The 18,438-nt window shown below is 37.2% G+C and overlaps 1 protein-coding gene across 1 annotated transcript; it reads right to left on the bottom strand.

Moving 5' to 3' along the window:
* Positions 1-2,294: 2,294 nt before the first annotated feature.
* Positions 2,295-16,155, bottom strand: LOC135672033 (monoterpene synthase 8, chloroplastic-like). The gene is made up of 9 exons (XM_065180487.1): positions 15,846-16,155; positions 4,965-5,044; positions 4,667-4,738; positions 4,226-4,496; positions 3,605-3,980; positions 3,290-3,508; positions 3,065-3,203; positions 2,734-2,979; positions 2,295-2,636 (listed from the first exon to the last, which is right to left on the bottom strand). The coding sequence occupies exons 1-9, from the start codon at positions 16,153-16,155 to the stop codon at positions 2,343-2,345; spliced, it is 2,007 nt and encodes a 668-aa protein (XP_065036559.1). The 3' UTR covers positions 2,295-2,342.
* Between the last annotated feature and the right edge of the window lie 2,283 nt (positions 16,156-18,438).

Here is an 18,438-nt window from a genome sequence, read left to right as displayed (position 1 = left end):
TAACATAAGACACACAAATGCAAAAACGACCCATCCCGTTAGTGCATGGGGAACGTTTATGCCACGTTAGTAGTGTCTCACTTCACACAGTTATATCGTGCATGTGGAAAGCTTTTGTTTCCAACCACAAAGTGGGCATTGCATGTGGCAGTCTAAACATGAACATCTATATTTATCGCATACGACATGACGTACTACCAACTGTCATCCATCACGTCATACCAATTACCATCGCATTTCTCTCGAGCATCACATTGGCCGAATTGAAGATTGTGACTATGTCTATCAGATACCACATGATGTACTACCAACTGCAATCCGTCAGATGGTACGAATTAACGTGGCATTTGTCTTGGAGTCTCGTATTAGCCAACTTGAGATCGTAAGAATTGTCGGCATTGTGGGCTGTACTTTAAGCACCGACGTCCTTCGTCTTCCAAGGAATGGAAACACAAATGACAGAGTTAAGCGAATCTACGGATACCACAAGTTATTTTATATTTCACGATAAAAGCTTATGGGCATACATAATGATTTTAAATTTATAGTCAGTTTTGTGATAAAATCTCACGAAAAAAATTAATATTATCAAGTGAATCTCTCCATCCTATAACCAATTGACATATAGAAAGGAAAGACCAACCAACATCACATTATACATGACATCGGAAAATGTTACAAAATTATTAGTTTAAGGATCAAATCTGACAATATGAAAGGATAAAAGATAAAGAAAGTCCACCTGTACGATCACCAACATGTGAAGCTTACGCTATTGTATTACAATCTTTTATTAATCTACCTTCATAAAATGGTTTTGGAAATAATATAGGGCGAATTTTCGAAAAAACCCTAAGTTTCATAATTTCTCAAATAGTACCCCAAGTTTGAAAAAAAAAACCATGGAGCATCCTTTTTTTTTTAATGACTACCTTGCCCTGGTTGACCACCACCCTCCATCGAATCCCTTGTCGCATCATCACCCCACCGGTTGCCCCCTCTATCAGGTCAATCTAGTGATGGAGGCATAGTGGCTCCCACCACATCTCGTTGGACTAGTAACATAGCAACCCTTGCCACCCTCACGCAAGCAAGGGCGCAAGCAACTTTGCATGGCACCTCCACAACCAACAATGATGGTGAGGGTCGAGGGTCCAAGGGGTTTGATGCAAGTTGCGTAGCCTCCTCATGCCCCTTCTTTACTGATGTGTTATGCTCGTGGCCCCTTCCCGTCGTCAACCACAGGCAAAGAAGCGAGGGTAGCTTACCCTCGTGACTAACGATGACAATAAAGGTGGGCAAACAGTTGGTATGGCCATGCACGATATGGAGGGGGGCCACTAATAGGGCATAGGCGCTAGTAGGGTTAGCATAGGTGGAGGCATGGCTAGGGCTATAATAATTTTTTTTTCAAATAATAAGAGTAAAAATATCTTTTCACGTTATTAGAGGTGCTTTGAGAGAAATTATGAAACTTATATATTTTTTCTAAGAATTTATCTAATAATATATTATTTTATTCTTAATTAGGCCATGCCACATGATTGTAGATGGTTGATTCATTAAATCAACCTTTTTAGGTGTTTGTCCACAGTAAAATTGAGAGAAATTACACCATCAAGGGTCCAAGGGGTCTGACGAAGGTTGCGTAGCCTCCTCATGCCCCTTCTTTGTTGACACGCTATGCTCGTGACCCCACCCCATCGGCAATCATAGGCAAGGAAGCGAAGGTAGCTCACCCTCGTGACTAACAAAGACAATGGGGAGGGGGGCGGACAGTTGGTGTGGCCATGCACTACGCGGAGGGGGGGGCCCACTTATAGGGTATAGGTGCCAGCAAGATTGGCGTAGGTGGAGGCATGGCCAGAGCTATAATAAAATTTTTTCAAAATAATAAGATTAAAATTATCTTTACACGTTATTAGAGGTGCTTTGAGAGAAATTATGAAACTTATATGTTTTTTCTAGGAATTTGTCTAATAATATATCATTTTATTCTTCATTAGATCATGTCATGTGATTGTAGACAGATGATCCATTAAATCAGCCTTTTTAGGTGCCCTGTCCGTAGTAAAGTTGAGAGAAATTAAAAATTCAATCTCAATGAGTAGCATAAAATAAAATATACTATAGGCTTTTTTTTCCTTTAATGTTTAATAAAGAAAGTTTTCTACTTTTAAAATGATGATGCAGATTAATTATCACAACGAACAAACGAAAATTACACCATCAATACCTTTTACAGAATAAAAAGAGTGATCACACCTAAAGAAACTTGATCAAAGACTTGGACAAATCACGAGGAGCCTTAAAGCTTCACGATATTATCCTTAATTACATTGTTACATAAGTTTAGGTTCAATCAACAAAGACCTGATGCGATCCTCGATCACTCCATCGGGTTTGCCATATCCATCTCCATATTGGTACATGCAATGGGCCATTCGAGGAATATTGATGGCTATCATTTTTAGGTTTTCCTCAAAACACGAAGTGAAACTTCGATCTCCGTTTATTGCTCTCCAATTCCCTCTAATCAATTGCCTGATATGCTCACGAGCCGCGTCCTCCGAAACACCGTTCTCATGCATGTGACACTCTATAGATTTGGGCACATCGCCTCTTCGAAGCTCGTCCTGCACAAGAACAACCAGTGCCGAGAGGAGAAACTGTGTAAACTCTTTATTGTGTTGATTCGATGAAGGAATGAAAAGTATGGTGCAGTTCAAATACCTTGGAAGTACCCCAATCATCACAAAGTCGAAAGATCATTGATGACCATCTTGCAATCTCAGGACAGCTTTGGAAACCGTCCAAGGCCTCTCGAGTTACATCGTCACTGGTGCAATAAGCAAGAGTCAATGCCAGGGGACCCGCTATCGATACCAGTGCGTTCTCCCAGTACTCTTCAAGATTGGGTGTGTAGCCTTGGTGGTACCACCTTGCTTCCACCATGCTTGCCTTGCATAGATCTGCCCACTAAATCCAAGGGTAGCACTGTTTATAAAGTGGAACTGAATGATCGATGATACACAAAAGAGGGGGGATGGGATCGATATGTTACTGCTTTTTTTAGGTGTGGAATTATATCCAGACCCTTCTCTTTCGTAACATTGTACGCGGTGTCATTTGTAGTGTTGAAGAGGGCTAGAAAACATATCTTCATATACTCTGGCAATTTGTCCATTGCATTAACATCCCATCTGCAACATCCATCCGAGTAGATGTTATCACGAATCAAAGATTGTTGAAATAACATCTCCATGCATCACGTGGAGGAGTTCTTTACCTATCGACGGCATCCGTGAAAAGTTCGAGCTCATCCATGGTGCCGTAAACATCATACACATCATCTATTATTGTTATCAGGCAGATTGCCTTTGTCTGCGCCTCCCTGTATCTTGCAAACTGTGGCTCGAAAGCCCAGCCAACCGTCCAGAAATAGCTCTCCATCAACCTGTCCCTCGAAAATGGAAGCCTCTGCGCCAGGCCAAGATTGCTCCACCAACTGATCGATAGCCAGAAGTTTGTGCTGAAGTTTGCTGGTTCATAAACGACGGCAGAATGTACAGGACATGATTCAAGTAAAGCAAGCTCAAAATACCTCGACACTTCTCTGAGTTCCCTCTGCTGTATGCTCTGAACTCTGTTGAAGTCCAACTTAGCCAATTCAAGTAGGACAGGGTTTATGTTAGCTTCCCTTTGGCATGCTTCTATGAACCACCTGGTCTGTAACCTCGGCATCCTCCAGTTCAATGGAAGCTCCAAGGCATGGGTTACGTGCTCCCTGAGATGAGGCTCAAGTGATCCCTCCATGAGGCTCTTGAGCTGTTTAGTTGTGAAGTTTATAGCTTCTTCCAGCACGTGCTCTCCTTCCTTTGCAAGATGGGAAGCCTCGTACAAGCTCACCAATCCTTCAGTCTGGTGGCGAAGGCTGGCTTTCAAGTTGCCCTTCTCATCTATAAGTCGGTTGAATACACCTTCAGTCCATCCACATAATTTGTGCATGTTAGATTGTGACAACATGATAGAACAGACTAAACACAAAATTCCAATAGTATGTTAGGCTATTAACGTGGCATAGTTTTATGACTAATTGGACATATCTCTAGTTGTCTCAGTTTCATGAAAGTAATTGTTCTAGCAATATATGAGGTACATCAGCGACAATGTTGTATCAGTCGCAAGAAAGGAGTAAAGCAGGATGGATATGTAGCTTAATCACCTTCAGAAACAGCAAACCCATGTTCTCTGAGAAGCCTGAACATAAGAGCCGTGGCATGAAGATTATCCTTCAGCAACATGCTCACCTCTTCCATGGAATCGTATATAGTCCATAAAGCATCCTTAATATCCTCCTTAAAGTGATACGCCGCCCCAAGCTGCCGCAGGTGATCGATCAGTTGAAGTTGGTCCTCAATTCCCTTCTTCCTGTAGATCAGCTGTTTCACGTCCTCTGTCAGTTTGCCCATCCTTCTTGCGTTATCCTCCTCCACCTAATGAAAGATAGTCAGTAACCAATTTGAACTATAGATAAAACTCAACCTTACATATTGCATGCACGCCGACCTTGGTGTCAGTTCTTAGCGATTGTATGTATTCGTCACTCCACGAGTTCGGCTGGTAATCAGCCGATCGCCTAGGAGGAGGAGTCTGCGCAGCACACCGGATTGGCAGTAGGAGGCATCGACGGGGTGAAGACTTCGAGGGGGCAGTCCGCGGATAGGCACCGATCAAGCTGCAGCAGAAGGACGGTGCAGAAGAGCAGAAAGCTATTTGGCTCGGTGGACAACACTCAGTAGAAGATCGGAGAATCTGATGGGCTTTGTAATGGCGGTGTTGGCGTTGGATTTATAGTGCCAGAGGCGGTGAAAACAGGATGGATTCAGTAACGAGGCTCTCGTGCCTCTCGACCTCCCTAAAACGAGATTCATTAGCAGAATGTTAATCGGCCACGTAGGTACAGCCAGCCTCATGTATATCCACAAAAGCTCCACATCATCGTGTTCCAACCAAATGTACTTCCAAGTGTCCAAAAATATCTCTGGCATCATAGTGGAAGAAGCCACTTTAAAAAATAGTTAATTCAAGAGTTGATTTGATTAAATTCGACACCATTAGGACAAGCCCATGGCCTCGATCCTTTAGCGTTCCGATTTGCTGTACGTTTACTACTCAAGGAACTGAAACACTAGTTACACAGATGAGTGGATCTCTTCATCCTATAACCTACATCACACTATACATGACATCAGAAAATGTTACAAGAATCAATAGGTGAAGGATCACATCTGGCAATAGTAAAGGATAACAGATAAGAACGTCCACCTGTCTTACTCTATTGTACTACAATCTATTATTAATCTCGCATTCAGAAAATGATAAGGAGAGGCCACTTGTATGATCATCAATATGTGAAGCTGTGCTATTGTACTTCATTTTTTTCAAATTAATAATTATGATAATAGTGTGTGCCTGTACGCTCGTGGTATATTTGATAATTGATCACAAAAAATTGGTAAGTGACAAAGGTAATATTTTTCTTGAACTTAGTAATGAAAAGCAAGTATGCATTTAGATGTTTATTATGTTCTTGATATAAAAAAATAATATTTTAAGCTTAGGTCGGTTGCTTGAAAAAAGATATGATATTAAAATAACATATTATCTATTCATGATAAGAATAAGACTTTAATCACTCATGTGAAAATGACTAAGAATATGATGTTGCTTCTACAATTGGATATAACAAAATAAATTATTTAAATATTAGTATTGTGGATGATTCTATGCCATGACATCTTACATATGAGCACTTAAATTTTGATACTTTGAATTTGAAACTTTTGGAGAAAGAATAACATGGCAACAAGTTTGCTAAAGATTGTGCATCCAACCTATTTTCATACCTTCAAAAATGATTATAGTGGCAAAATATGGGTTTATTTATTAACAGAGAAGAAAGAAGTGTTTAATACATTCAAAGAGCTTAAGAATTTGGTTGAGATACAAAGTGGATATAAGCTAAAATAGTTAAGAATAGATAGAGGTACTGAATACATATCAAATGAATTTGAAAGTTATTATAAAAATAATAAAATTTGAAAGTTATTATAGAAAGAAAAGAACTATTCTTAATATGATTAGAAGTATGTTTAAATAAAAAAGGACTCCTAAATAATTTTGGGAAGATATTGTTGTTTTTGTATTTTATCTATTAAATAAGTTTCTGATAAAAATATTGATAATGTTAGACCTGAAGAGGCATGGAGTTTGTAGAAGCCAAGAGTTGATTGCCTAACAATCTTCAGATGTGTTGCTTATGCTAGAGTATTAGAAGAAAGAAGGATAAAACTTGAGGACAAATATCATAAATATATTTTATTAGGTTATGATGAGAATTCTAGTGGCTACAAATTATATAATCCTATCACTAAGAAAGTTATAATGTCAAGAGATATTGAATTTGATGAAAGACAAATATAGAGTTAGAATAACAAAGAACTACCAAAACAATATATTGTTCTTGAAGAAAATAAAATAATACAAGTAAATGGAGGTGTTTTCCATGAGTTGTCATTGAAACAAGTGACAATACAACCCGTAACATATGATTCAAGTAGTCAAATTATAAGGACAAAGATGATTCAAAAGATATATGATGTAACCCGAAGAATTGATGCTAATAATGATGAGTTTTTATTTTATTTTATCTTTTTATAAGTTATGATCCATTAACCTTTGAAGAAGCTTATAACGAAGAAAATTAAAGAAATATTATGAATGAAGAGATGCATGCCACTAACAATACACGATAACTTTCTACACTTCTCGAAAGGCACAAGGAGAAGTGGAGAAACATAAAAGTTGAATGGTGGCAAAAGGATGCAAGCAACAATTTAGAATCGATTAGGAAGAGGTACTTGCACTAGTAGCTCAAATAGAGATAGTAAGACTACTCATCTCTTTAGCTACTCAAATAAAATGGTAAGTCTTTCAAATGTATGCCAAGTTAGCATTTCTCAATAGATATCTTCATAATTCATGAAGAAAGAAGATAAGGTATATAAATTGAAAAAAAATAACTCTTTACATACTTAAATAAGCACCAAGAGCATAAAATTCAAGAATCAACAAATCCTTTAACTAAAGTGATTTTTTAAAGTGCCCTTTTGAATTTATTCTATATTAACCATAGAGATATTTTGTTTATATGCCTATATATAGATTATCTAATATTTATAGATAATAATTCCACTATGATAAAAGAATTCAGCATTTTATAAAAAAAGAGTTTAGGATGGCGAACTTAGGTATCGTGACTTATTTCTTAAACATTGATGCCCAACAAAAAAATAAATAGATGTTTATTGCATAAGCAAGCTATGCAAAAGGGATATTTAAAAAGTTCTCTATGGAGGATTGCCAACCACATTTGGAATATGGCACCAAAGCTAATCAAGGAAGGGAAAGGTAAACTAATCAATCCAACTTATTGCAAGTCTTGTTGAATGTTTAATATATTTAAGATTTATTTGACCCAATAAAGTTGATTTAATAAGTAGACATATGGAAACTCTTAAGACATCTTATCTAAAGGTCCCTAATAGAATTTTATAATATATTAAAGAGATAATTAACTATGATATATTTTATTCATCACCTAAAAGTTTGGAGCTCATTGGATAGTATGACAATGATCGGACCGGAAGCTATGACGATGAGAAAAGTATAATTGGATTTATATTTGATCTTAGTGGAGCTATATTCACATAATCTTCTAAAAAATAATCTACCATTGCTCTATCAAATTATGAAGTAGAATATATAGTAGCATCTTCCTATATTTATCATGCGGTTTGGCTAATAAAACTAATCCAAGAACTTCATGCAGGAGAAGAAGGCAACCAAGATTTATGTTGATAATAAGTCAACTATTGCCCTAGCAAACAAATCTAGTCTCCCATGAGAGATCTAAATACATCGACTTGATATTTCATTTTAAAAGAGAGCATATCAAACACAAATATGTGGAGCTACTTTATACAAGAACTGTTAGAGCTGACCTCAGGATATTTACCATAAGGTAATTTTGGCAACCCAATAAAGACAATAAAGCGGAAAGAATAAAAGCGACAAGAACACCAGAACACCAGATATACGTGGTTCGGTCAATTGACCTACATCCACGGACGAAAGAGGAGCAAATTACTACTATAAAAGAGGGACACTTACAAATGCCTTAGGAAGATGTTCCTAGGCTATAAAACACCTTCAGCTTACTAAACAAGAAAAACCCAAACCATAAATAGGTTTTCTTGTGGTGCCTCTTGTGGTACCTCTTGTGGTGTATCTGACATCAAAGCTTAGGCCCTTATTTATAGTTCCAAGACGAGACAACAAGTCTGATTTTCCCAATGTGGGACTATGGGACTTGCCAAACTAACAAATCTCTACCTTGGCATGTCCCAACAAAACTTGCTCCACCTTCTTCATAAAAGCCCCAACGGGCAATCACCAACAATGAACATCAACCAAGTCCAAGCATTGCTTGAACTTGTAAACCAGAAGAGGCTTCGTAAACATATCAGCTGGATTGTCCTTCGTATGAATTTTCTGAACAAGGACCTTTCCCTCAGCAATGGTATCCCATTTGCATCCAACAATTTTCTTACCCGAAGGCGGCTTCACAAGATCCCAAGTTCTATTCTGATGGAGAGACTCAATTTCTTTATTCATCGCAATCAACCACTTAGCGGAATTATCATAGGAAACTACATCTGAGTAGGTAGTAGGCTCACCAACTTCACTTGTTTCTTCTGCAATAGACAAAGCATATACAACCAAATTTGCATATATTTGTGGTGGTCGAATATTTCTCCGTGGTCTATCTTTGGCTATGGAATATTGCTCTTCCTCTGGATCAACTGCGTTAGTAGACTCGGGACCATCTACTAGCATTCTTTGAGTAGAAGAGTTCGACCGAAAAGAATCTGAACTACCAATCTCAAGCTCCACCTGCTTCTGCGCACTATCATTTGTACAACTAGTAGATTCCTCTTTGGAAGATAACATAGATAATTCATCAAAAGTAATATCTCTACTGATTACAAATTTTGGGGATTTAAGATCAGAACACCATAATATGTATCCTTTCACCCTAGAAGCATACCCAAGGAAAATGCATTTTTTAGCTCGAGGCTCTAATTTTCCTTCATTTACATGCATGTATGCTGGACACCCAAAAATTTTAAAATCAGAGTAATTAGCAGGAGTACCTGACCAAACTTCCTCCGGAGTTTTAAAATCAAGTGCTGCAGAAGGAGCGCGGTTGACAACGTAACAGGCCATATTAATCGCCTCTGCCCAAAAGTCCTTTGTCAACCCTACATTTGAGATCATACACCTTGCTCTCTCCAAGAGTGTTCTGTTCATACGTTCGGCCACACCATTTTGCTGAGGCGTCATCCTAATAGTGCGATGCCGAGCAATTCCTTCATTTTTGCAAAATTCTTCAAAGTCACCTTCACAAAATTCCATGCCATTATCTATTCGAAGCCGCTTAATCCATTTACCTGTTTGTTTTTTAATTAAAGCCTTCCATTGTTTAAATGTTAGAAAAACATCATTTTTATGCTTTAAAAAATAAACCTAAACTTTCCTGGAATAATCATCAATGAAAGTCAACATATACCGGGCACCACCCTTAGACTGAACATGAGCTGGACCCCAAAGGTCTGAATGAATATAGTCAAGAGTACCTTTTATTTTGTGAACTGCCGGAGAATTGAAGCTGACTCTTTTCTACTTTCCAAAAATGCAGTGTTCACAAAAATCCAGTGGCCCAGTACTCTGTCCGCAAAGTAGACCCCTTTTGCTCAATATGCTTAAATATTTTTCGCTCATATGACCTAAATGCATATGCCATAATTTGGTGATGTCCAAATCAGACAATGATGATGATGAGACTGCAACTGAACCTATGACAGTAGTTCCTTGTAGAATATATAAGCTACCAGACCTACAAGCTTTCATAACAACAAAAGCACTTCTAGAAACTTTCATAACTCCACATTCAGCTGTGTGTTTACACCCAAGGGCCTCTAGGGTGCCTAAAGAGATGAGATTCTTTTTTAAATCAGGAACATGTCTAACATTAGTGAGCGTCCTCACAATACCATCATACATTTTAATTCGGATTGTTCCTCTACCAACAACATCACATGCGGCATTATTGCCCATCAAAATAATTCCACCATTACAAGATTCATATGTGGAAAATAAATCCCTATTGGGACACATGTGATAAGAACAACCTGAATCTAAAATCCATTCATTTTTAGACATCGTCCTGTCATCAGTAGCAAAGAAAATATTTTCAGCATTCTCATCAGATTCTACACTAGCTTCAACGGACTCAGTAGTTTTCTCAACAAGTTTTCCTTTTTGCTTTAATTTATTTTTTAATTTAAAGCAATCAGCTTTAATATACCCCATTTTATGACAATATCTGCATTCCAAATTTCTATGTCTGGATTTAGATCTAGATTTAGATCTACTACTATCAAATTCTCTTTTATCCATTCTCCCCCTGACAACCAGACCCTTAGCCTGATTCCCTCTACTTTCCCTAGTGATATTCCTGTCTATCTGCTCTTTAGATTTCAGTGTAGATTTAATTTCTTGATACAAAACTGTTTCTTTTTCATAAATCAAAGTATCACGGAAATGCTTAAAAGATTGGGGAAGAGAACACAATAGTAACAAAGCCTTATCCTCATCATCAATTTTTGCATCTATATTCTCCAAATCCATAACTAAAGAATCAAACTTATCAAGATGTGAGAGTATAGATGTACCTTCAGTCATCCGAAGCATATATAGACTCTGCTTCAAGTAGAGACGATTCTCCACTGTCCTCTTCATGTACAAGGCTTTAAGTTTGTCCCACATGCTCTTAGCCGTAGTCTCCGTAGCTACCTCCCGTAAAACCTCGTCAGAGAGATGTAGAATGATGCTGGATCGGGCCTTCTTATCCATACCCGCAAGATCTTCCTTTGACGTACCATCTGGAATGTTCTCAGCACCCTGAAGTGCCAAATCAACTCCGTCTTGAACCAGAATGACCTCCATCTTGAGTTGCCACATGCCGAAGTTGACATTTCTATCGAATTTCTCGACAACGATCTTTGTTATTGTCATTGTTGCCAAAAGATCCTGAAACCAGGCTCTGATACCAATTTGTGAGAGTTGACCTAAGGATATTTACCACAAGGTAGTTTTGATAACCCAACAAAGACAATAAAGCGGAAAGAATAAAAGCGACAAGAACACTAGAACACTAGATATACATGGTTCGGTCAATTGACCTACATCCACGGACGAAATAGGAGCAAATTACTACTATAAAAGAGGGACACTTACAAATGCCTTAGGAAGATATTCCTAGGTCATAAAACACCTTTAGCTTACTAAATAAGAAAAACCCAAACCATAAGTAGGTTTTCTTGTGGTGCCTCTTGTGGTACCTCTTGTGGTGTATCTGATATCAAAGCTCAGGCCCTTATTTATAGTTCCAAGACGAGACAACAAATCTGATTTTCCCGATGTGGGATTATAGGACTTGCCAACCTAACAAGAACAAATGAACAAGTGACAGATATGTTAGATTATGTGGTCTTATTTAATTATATAAGATATATTATAGATTTGATTAGATTTTGATTATGGTTATCAACCAATAGAAAAGAAGTCTAATTATCGTATAATTTCTTAGGAGATGACCTTGGTAGGAGGGACTCTCCTAATTACTTATTCTAGGCCTTTTGCTCTCATCTATAAAAGGATAGGACCTCCTAGTAAGTCAATGTATATACATGGATACGTGACATTATTGAGAAATTATAAATATTCTCTTCTCTCCTCTTAGTTACGTGAACCAACTATTAAGAGATTACATATCTTCTCTCATCACCCCTTTGTTCCTAATCCATCACTCATAGCAGTCATATAAAGAATAGAAAAAAAGGAGAAAGTGAGTCTAGCTTTCTTCTTTCATGTATAGATTCACGATGCATGACAAATCACCATACATTGCTTAGCAATATCCGAGGTATCCTTTTGATTATTATGTTCAAAAGGTGTGCACATTTTATATCAGATCTATAATATTTGATTTTAATCTTGGTATTAAAATTTCACATAATAATTTTATTTTTTACGATTGATATCAGAGCTATCATTGAAATCTAAGTTATCATAGACCATTAATAATTTTCTTTTTTATGTATTAGATATATTTTTGATTTATTTGTGCATTAGATCTATTTTCTATCTATTTGTATATTAGATCTATTATGCATAAAATTCAAGAATCAATAAATCCTTTAACTAAAGTAATTTTTTTGAAGTGCCCTTTTGAATTTACTCTATACTAGAAAATTAATAACCATGGAGATATTTTGTTTATATGCCTATATATGGATTATCAAATATTTATAGATAATAATTCCACTATGATCAAAGAATTCAGCATTTTATGATAAAAGAGTTTAAGATGACGAACTTAGGTATCATTACTTCCTTCTTAAATGTTGATGTCCAACAAAGAAATAAATAGATGTTTATTGCATAAGCAAACTATGCAAAAAGAGAATACTTGTACAAACCAGTCAAGTGACTCCATCCCTAATGGTCAAAAAATACGAATCATTGGAATATTCTGAACCATTCATGAATATTACGACAAATATGATGAAGACATTTACAACTCCCACATAAATAAGTAGCTGTGCGGCAGCTACAAAAAAAAGAGTTCGATGGAATGCAGAATAAGGATATATAAACAAGAACCAATCCCAATGAAAAAGCAGAATAAATAGGATTGGTAAGTAATACTACCCCCAGACCCCTTAATATAAGAACTGACCCAGAAATGCTATAAGAATATCATGTATTGGTCCAAGTAAATCCATTATGTATATATATATAAGTCAAATCATGATGTTACTAAATGGTCCAGGAAAGGAAAAGGGTTACCCCATTTTTTATTGTATATGATATGTTCCTAATTGAATTAAATCTTAATATGGATTAATTTAATATTATATTAATTTTATATATAGATATAATTATTTTATTGGGCCAATCCTACTTACTTTTTATCCAAAAGAAAAAGAATAAAAAAAGTAGTTGAAATTGTATATTTCAAAATTCCCATGAGAAATATATTATCAGTTTAAATCAAAGAGTGATTCTCACCAATCTATAGTTACTAATTATTATTTGTAGTTACTGACCAACCAAAATAAAAAAAGTTTTGATCTTTTATATCAAAACAAAATATCCAATTACGGTAGCCGACTCAAAGCAATTTGACCAACCAAAATAGTACTAGGTAATCGTTCTTGAATCAAAGGGTTTATCTTTATCTATTTTGATTTGAGTCGAATTCATAACTGTTTAAATTGTGTAATCTCCAATTACCGACATTGGTAACCGACTCAAAGCAATTTGATTATAATTCAATTTGTGACGATCATAAGTAGAAAGCTCATATTCTTTAGTCATGGATAAACAGTTTGTTGGACAATCCTCGACATAGTTACCACAAAATATATAGACCCCAAAATCAATACTATAATTAAGTAATTGTTTCTTTTTCATCTCTTTCCAAACTCCAATCAACAACAGGTAGATCTATTGGGCATACACGAACACATACTTCGCAAGCAATATATTTATCAAATTCAAAGTGAATTCGACCACGAAAATGCTCTGACGTAATTGATTTCTGATAAGGATATTGAATAGTTACAGGTAAATGGTTTGTGTGGGATAAGGTAATTATGAAACTTTGACCAATATACATTACAGCTCATATTATTTGTTGACCATAATTTATGAACCCAGTTACCATGGGAAACATATTGTAGATATCCCTAAATAAATTGATGTTTCTTTCTCTTGTTTGAAAGAGGTTATGAATCTAGAATATCTTTATCATATTCTATTATTTATAGTGAAACAAGTTGGGAAGAAGTTGTCAATAATAGATTACCCAAAGAAATAGGAAAAAGAAATTTCCATCCAAGATTTAATAGCTGGTCCATTCTCATCCTAGGTAAAGTCCATCTTGTTGTGATAGAAATGAACAGAAACAACAAATAAGCTTTAACTAATGTAATAAAGATACCAATTGTCATTCCAAAGACTCCAGCTATTTTTTTTATTCCGAAAAGCTCAAGAATGGATATGTACGGAATAGATAAATTCCACCCACCTAAGTAAAGAATGTAATAACGAAGAAGCTAATAGATTTAGGTAAGAAGCAAGATAAAATAAACCAAATCTGATACCTAAATATTCGGTTTGATAACCTGCTACTGATTCCTCCTCCACTGGTAAATCAAAGGGCAATCTCTTACATTCAGCTAGAGAAGAAATTATGAAAACTATAAATCCTATGGGCTGACGCCATAGATTCCACTGCCAAAAGCCATATTTGGACTATGCTTCAACTATATCAACTATACTTGAATTGTTAGATAATTATAGTTGATAATAACATTATTGTTTCCATCGCTATTCCAAAACGGTACATGAGACCTTAGCTTCATATGGCTCCTCTATGATCACAAATAAATGTAAGGATTGGTTCGATATTATCACCCCCTTTCTTTTGGGGTAACTAGAATAAAGATATATCAGATAGTCCAAAATTAAATTAATAGAATTTCGTTTGCTAGAATAAGAAAAAGTGCTTCGGAATTAATCTCATCCCTTATGATAATAAAAATGTATTTTTCTTTGTTCGGTAATAACTCAGCCCTTCAATAAAATACTCGTTATATCAATAAATCTAAAGAATTTAAAGAATTAGGAATTAGTCCATTAATTGTGATAAGAATTCCACCCGGATGGGAAAAATAAATAAATATCTTTTTTTTATTCATTCGATTATTACATTTCATTTCTTTTGTTCTTGTTCTTTTATCTGAAAAGTTGGTACTTTGAAAAAAAAAAAAGAATAAGGGATTAATTCGTTTTGGATAGTCATTTCTTTAATCAGTGAATAGGAGCATACTCTAGATCGGAATTATAGGAAAGTACTGTTTGATCATTTCTACCAACTTAAAGTCCCTATTTTGATTCGTTTTATGTAGAAATATCTTTTTCTTTATACCTTACATAATCTTTATTACTAATCCTTCGTGCACTTTAGTGTTCCTAATCGTCCACTGATTTTTGATTGATCTATGACATGGTAATAAATACAATACAGTAATAAAAACTCTATACTGATCTTTTACAGTATAGATCAGTGACTAATGAAAGAATCTTAATATTGGGTAAATAGTTTATACTGCTTATGTTTACTACAATTTTATTCTTGTACATATTAAATGAGATTTTATCTTCTTACTATAAACTTCTAAGTTGTTTTGTTTCACTCACGTAACTATATGGTTTAACTCATTGACCTGAATGATGAATAAAAAATAAAATACATATTCAATACATTACATTCAACTTCTTTCCTTTACTTCTAGGAAAGAAGTATAAAGTTCATGTTGAACGAATCACACGTAAAGATATTGATAACACACATAAAGTTAATGGTATTTATAACTAATAGATTGAGCAACAGTAGACCACAGTAGACCACATAAAAAAAAATATTTATTATTTGATCCGTATCCTAACATAAGAAGTCCAATAGAAACAATACTTGAAATGGCAACCTATAAAAAAATACATATACTGAGATCGACTTAAATGAGGTGATATCCAAAAGGAATTACTAAATAACTTAGCAGAATTGATATGGGGGGTTTCTGGCTTACTGAACGAGTCCAAAGGTGGGCCCCCGTCGCACCCCGAAGGACCAGCTACAAAGCAGCCCTCGTCGCCCTCGCGTGAGCAGAGGCGCAAGCGACGCTGCGCGGCACCTCCGCAACGAGAGGCGGCTCTCGCCGCCTTCGCGCAAGCATGGGAGTAGGCGGCACCTCCATGACCAACGACAACAGTGAGGGTGGGGGATCCGACAGGGGCCATGTAGCCTCCTCGCCGATGTGGTCTCACACCCCCTCCTTGTGCCCCTTCCTTGCGGATGCGTTCTCCTCGTGCCCCCTCGTCGCCGTTAGCCACGGGCATGGAAGTAGGGGCGACTCGCCCTCGTGACTAACGACGACGGTGAGGGTTGGGAGTCAATTGGGGCGACCATGCACGAGGCGGAGTGGGGCCGCCGGTGAGGCAGAGGTGCGGCCAGGCCTAGCACAGGCGGAGGGGCGGCTACGTTATGGCAGAAAATTTTCAAAATATCGAGGGCAAAATCATCTTTTTAGGCAGTTAGAGCCGTTCTACGAGCAATTATGTAACTTACAAAGCTTTTTCAAAGAATTTACCCAATAATATTTTATTCTTAATTAGACCATGGCACGTGATTCTAGTCAGCTGATCCATTAAGTCGGTCTTTTCATATGACCGTCAATAATAATGTTTGAGAGAAATTAAAAATTCAATCTCAATTAGTAGTAAAAAATAAATAATACTTTAGGTTTTTTTTGTCTTTAATGTTTCATAAAGAAAGTTTTTCTAGTTCCAAAACGCTGATACAGATCAATTATCACAACCAACAACTAGAATTACACCAACAATACCTTTTACCGAATAGAAAGAGCGATCACACCTAAAGAATCTTAATCAAAGGCTTGGACAAATCATGAGGAGACTTATAGCTTCACGATATTATCCTTAATTCTATTGTTACAAAAGTTTAGGTTCAATTATCAAACACCTAATGCGATCCTCAATCACTTGATCGGGTTTCCCATGTCCATCTCCGTATTGGTACATGCATTGGGCCATTCGAGGGACATTAATGATCATCATTTTTATGTTTTCCTCAAAACGAGAAGTGAAACTTCGATCTCAGTTTATTGCTCTCCAATTCTCCCTGATCAATCGCCTGATATGGTCACGAGCTGCGTACTCCGATAAACCGCTCTCATGCATGAAACACTGGATAGATTTGGGCACATCGCCTCTTTCAAGCTCGTCCTGTACAAAATCAACCGATGCAGAGAGGAGAAACTGTGTGAACTCTTTATCGCCATGATTCCATGAATGAATGATAATTATGGTGCATTTCAAATACCTTGGAAGTACCCAAATCATCACAAAGTCGAAGGATCATGGATGACCGTCTTGCAATCTCAGCACAGCTGTGGAAGTCTTCCAAGGTCTCTTGACTTACATCGTCACTGGTGCAATTAGCAAGAGTCAATATCAGGGGACCCGATACAGATACTAGTGCGTTCTCCAAGTACTCTTCAAGATTGGGTGTGTAGCCCTGGTGGTACCACCTTGCTTCCACCATGTGTGCCTTGCATACATCTGCCCACTGAATCCAAGGGTTGCACTGTTTAGAAAGTGGAACTGAATGATCGATGATACACAAAAGAGGGAGGATGGGATCGATATGTTACTGCTTTTTTTAGGTGTGGAATTATGTCCAGACCCTTCTCTTTCATAACATTGTATGCGGTGTCATTTGTAGTGTTGAAGAGGGCTAGAAAACATATCTTCATGTACTCTGGAAGTTTGCCCGTTGCATTAACGTCCCATCTGCAACATCCATCAGAGTAGATGTTATCAGGAATCAACGATCGTTGAAATTGCATCTATTGCATTCATGAGGTGGAGTTCTTCATCACCTATCGACGGCATCCGTGAAAAGCTCGAGCTCATCCATGGTGCCGTAAACATCATACACACCATCTGTTGTTGTTATCAGGCAGTTTGCCTTTGTCTGCGCCTCCCTGCATCTTGCAAACTGTGGCTCAAAAGCCCAGCGAACCGTCCAGAAATAGTTCTCCATCAACCGGTCCCTCGAAAATGGAAGCCTCTGCGCCAGGCCAAGATTGCTCCACCATCTGATCGACAGCCAGAAGTTTGTGCTGAAGTTTGCTGATTCGTGCACGAGGGAAGAATGTACATGACATGATTCAAGTAAAGCAAGCTCAAAATACCTCGACACTTCTCTGAGTTCCCTCTGATGTATGCTCCGAACCCTGTTGAAGTCCAACTTAGCCAATTCAAGCAGGACAGGGTTCATCTTCGCTTCCCTTTGTCATGCTTCTGTGAACCACCTGGTCTGCAACCTCGGCATCCTCCAGTTCAATGGAAGCTCCAAGGCATGGGCTACGTGCTTCCTGAGATGAGGCTCAAGTGATCCCTCCATGAGGTTCTTGAGCTGTTTAGTTGTAAAGTTTATAGCTTCTCCCAGCACGTGCTCTCCTTCCTTTGCAAGATGGGAAGCCTCGTACAAGATCACCAATCCTTCAGTCTGGTGGCGAAGGCTGGCTTTCAAGTTGCCCTTCTCAACTATAAATCGGTTGAAGACACCTTCAGAACATCCACATAATTTGTGCATGT

This window comes from Musa acuminata, chromosome BXJ1-4, assembly GCF_036884655.1.
Source record: "Musa acuminata AAA Group cultivar baxijiao chromosome BXJ1-4, Cavendish_Baxijiao_AAA, whole genome shotgun sequence".
In the NCBI taxonomy this organism is placed as follows: Eukaryota; Viridiplantae; Streptophyta; class Magnoliopsida; order Zingiberales; family Musaceae; genus Musa; species Musa acuminata.
The sequence above is the reverse complement of the archived record's forward strand: the minus strand, read 5'-3'. Positions and strand labels throughout refer to the sequence as shown.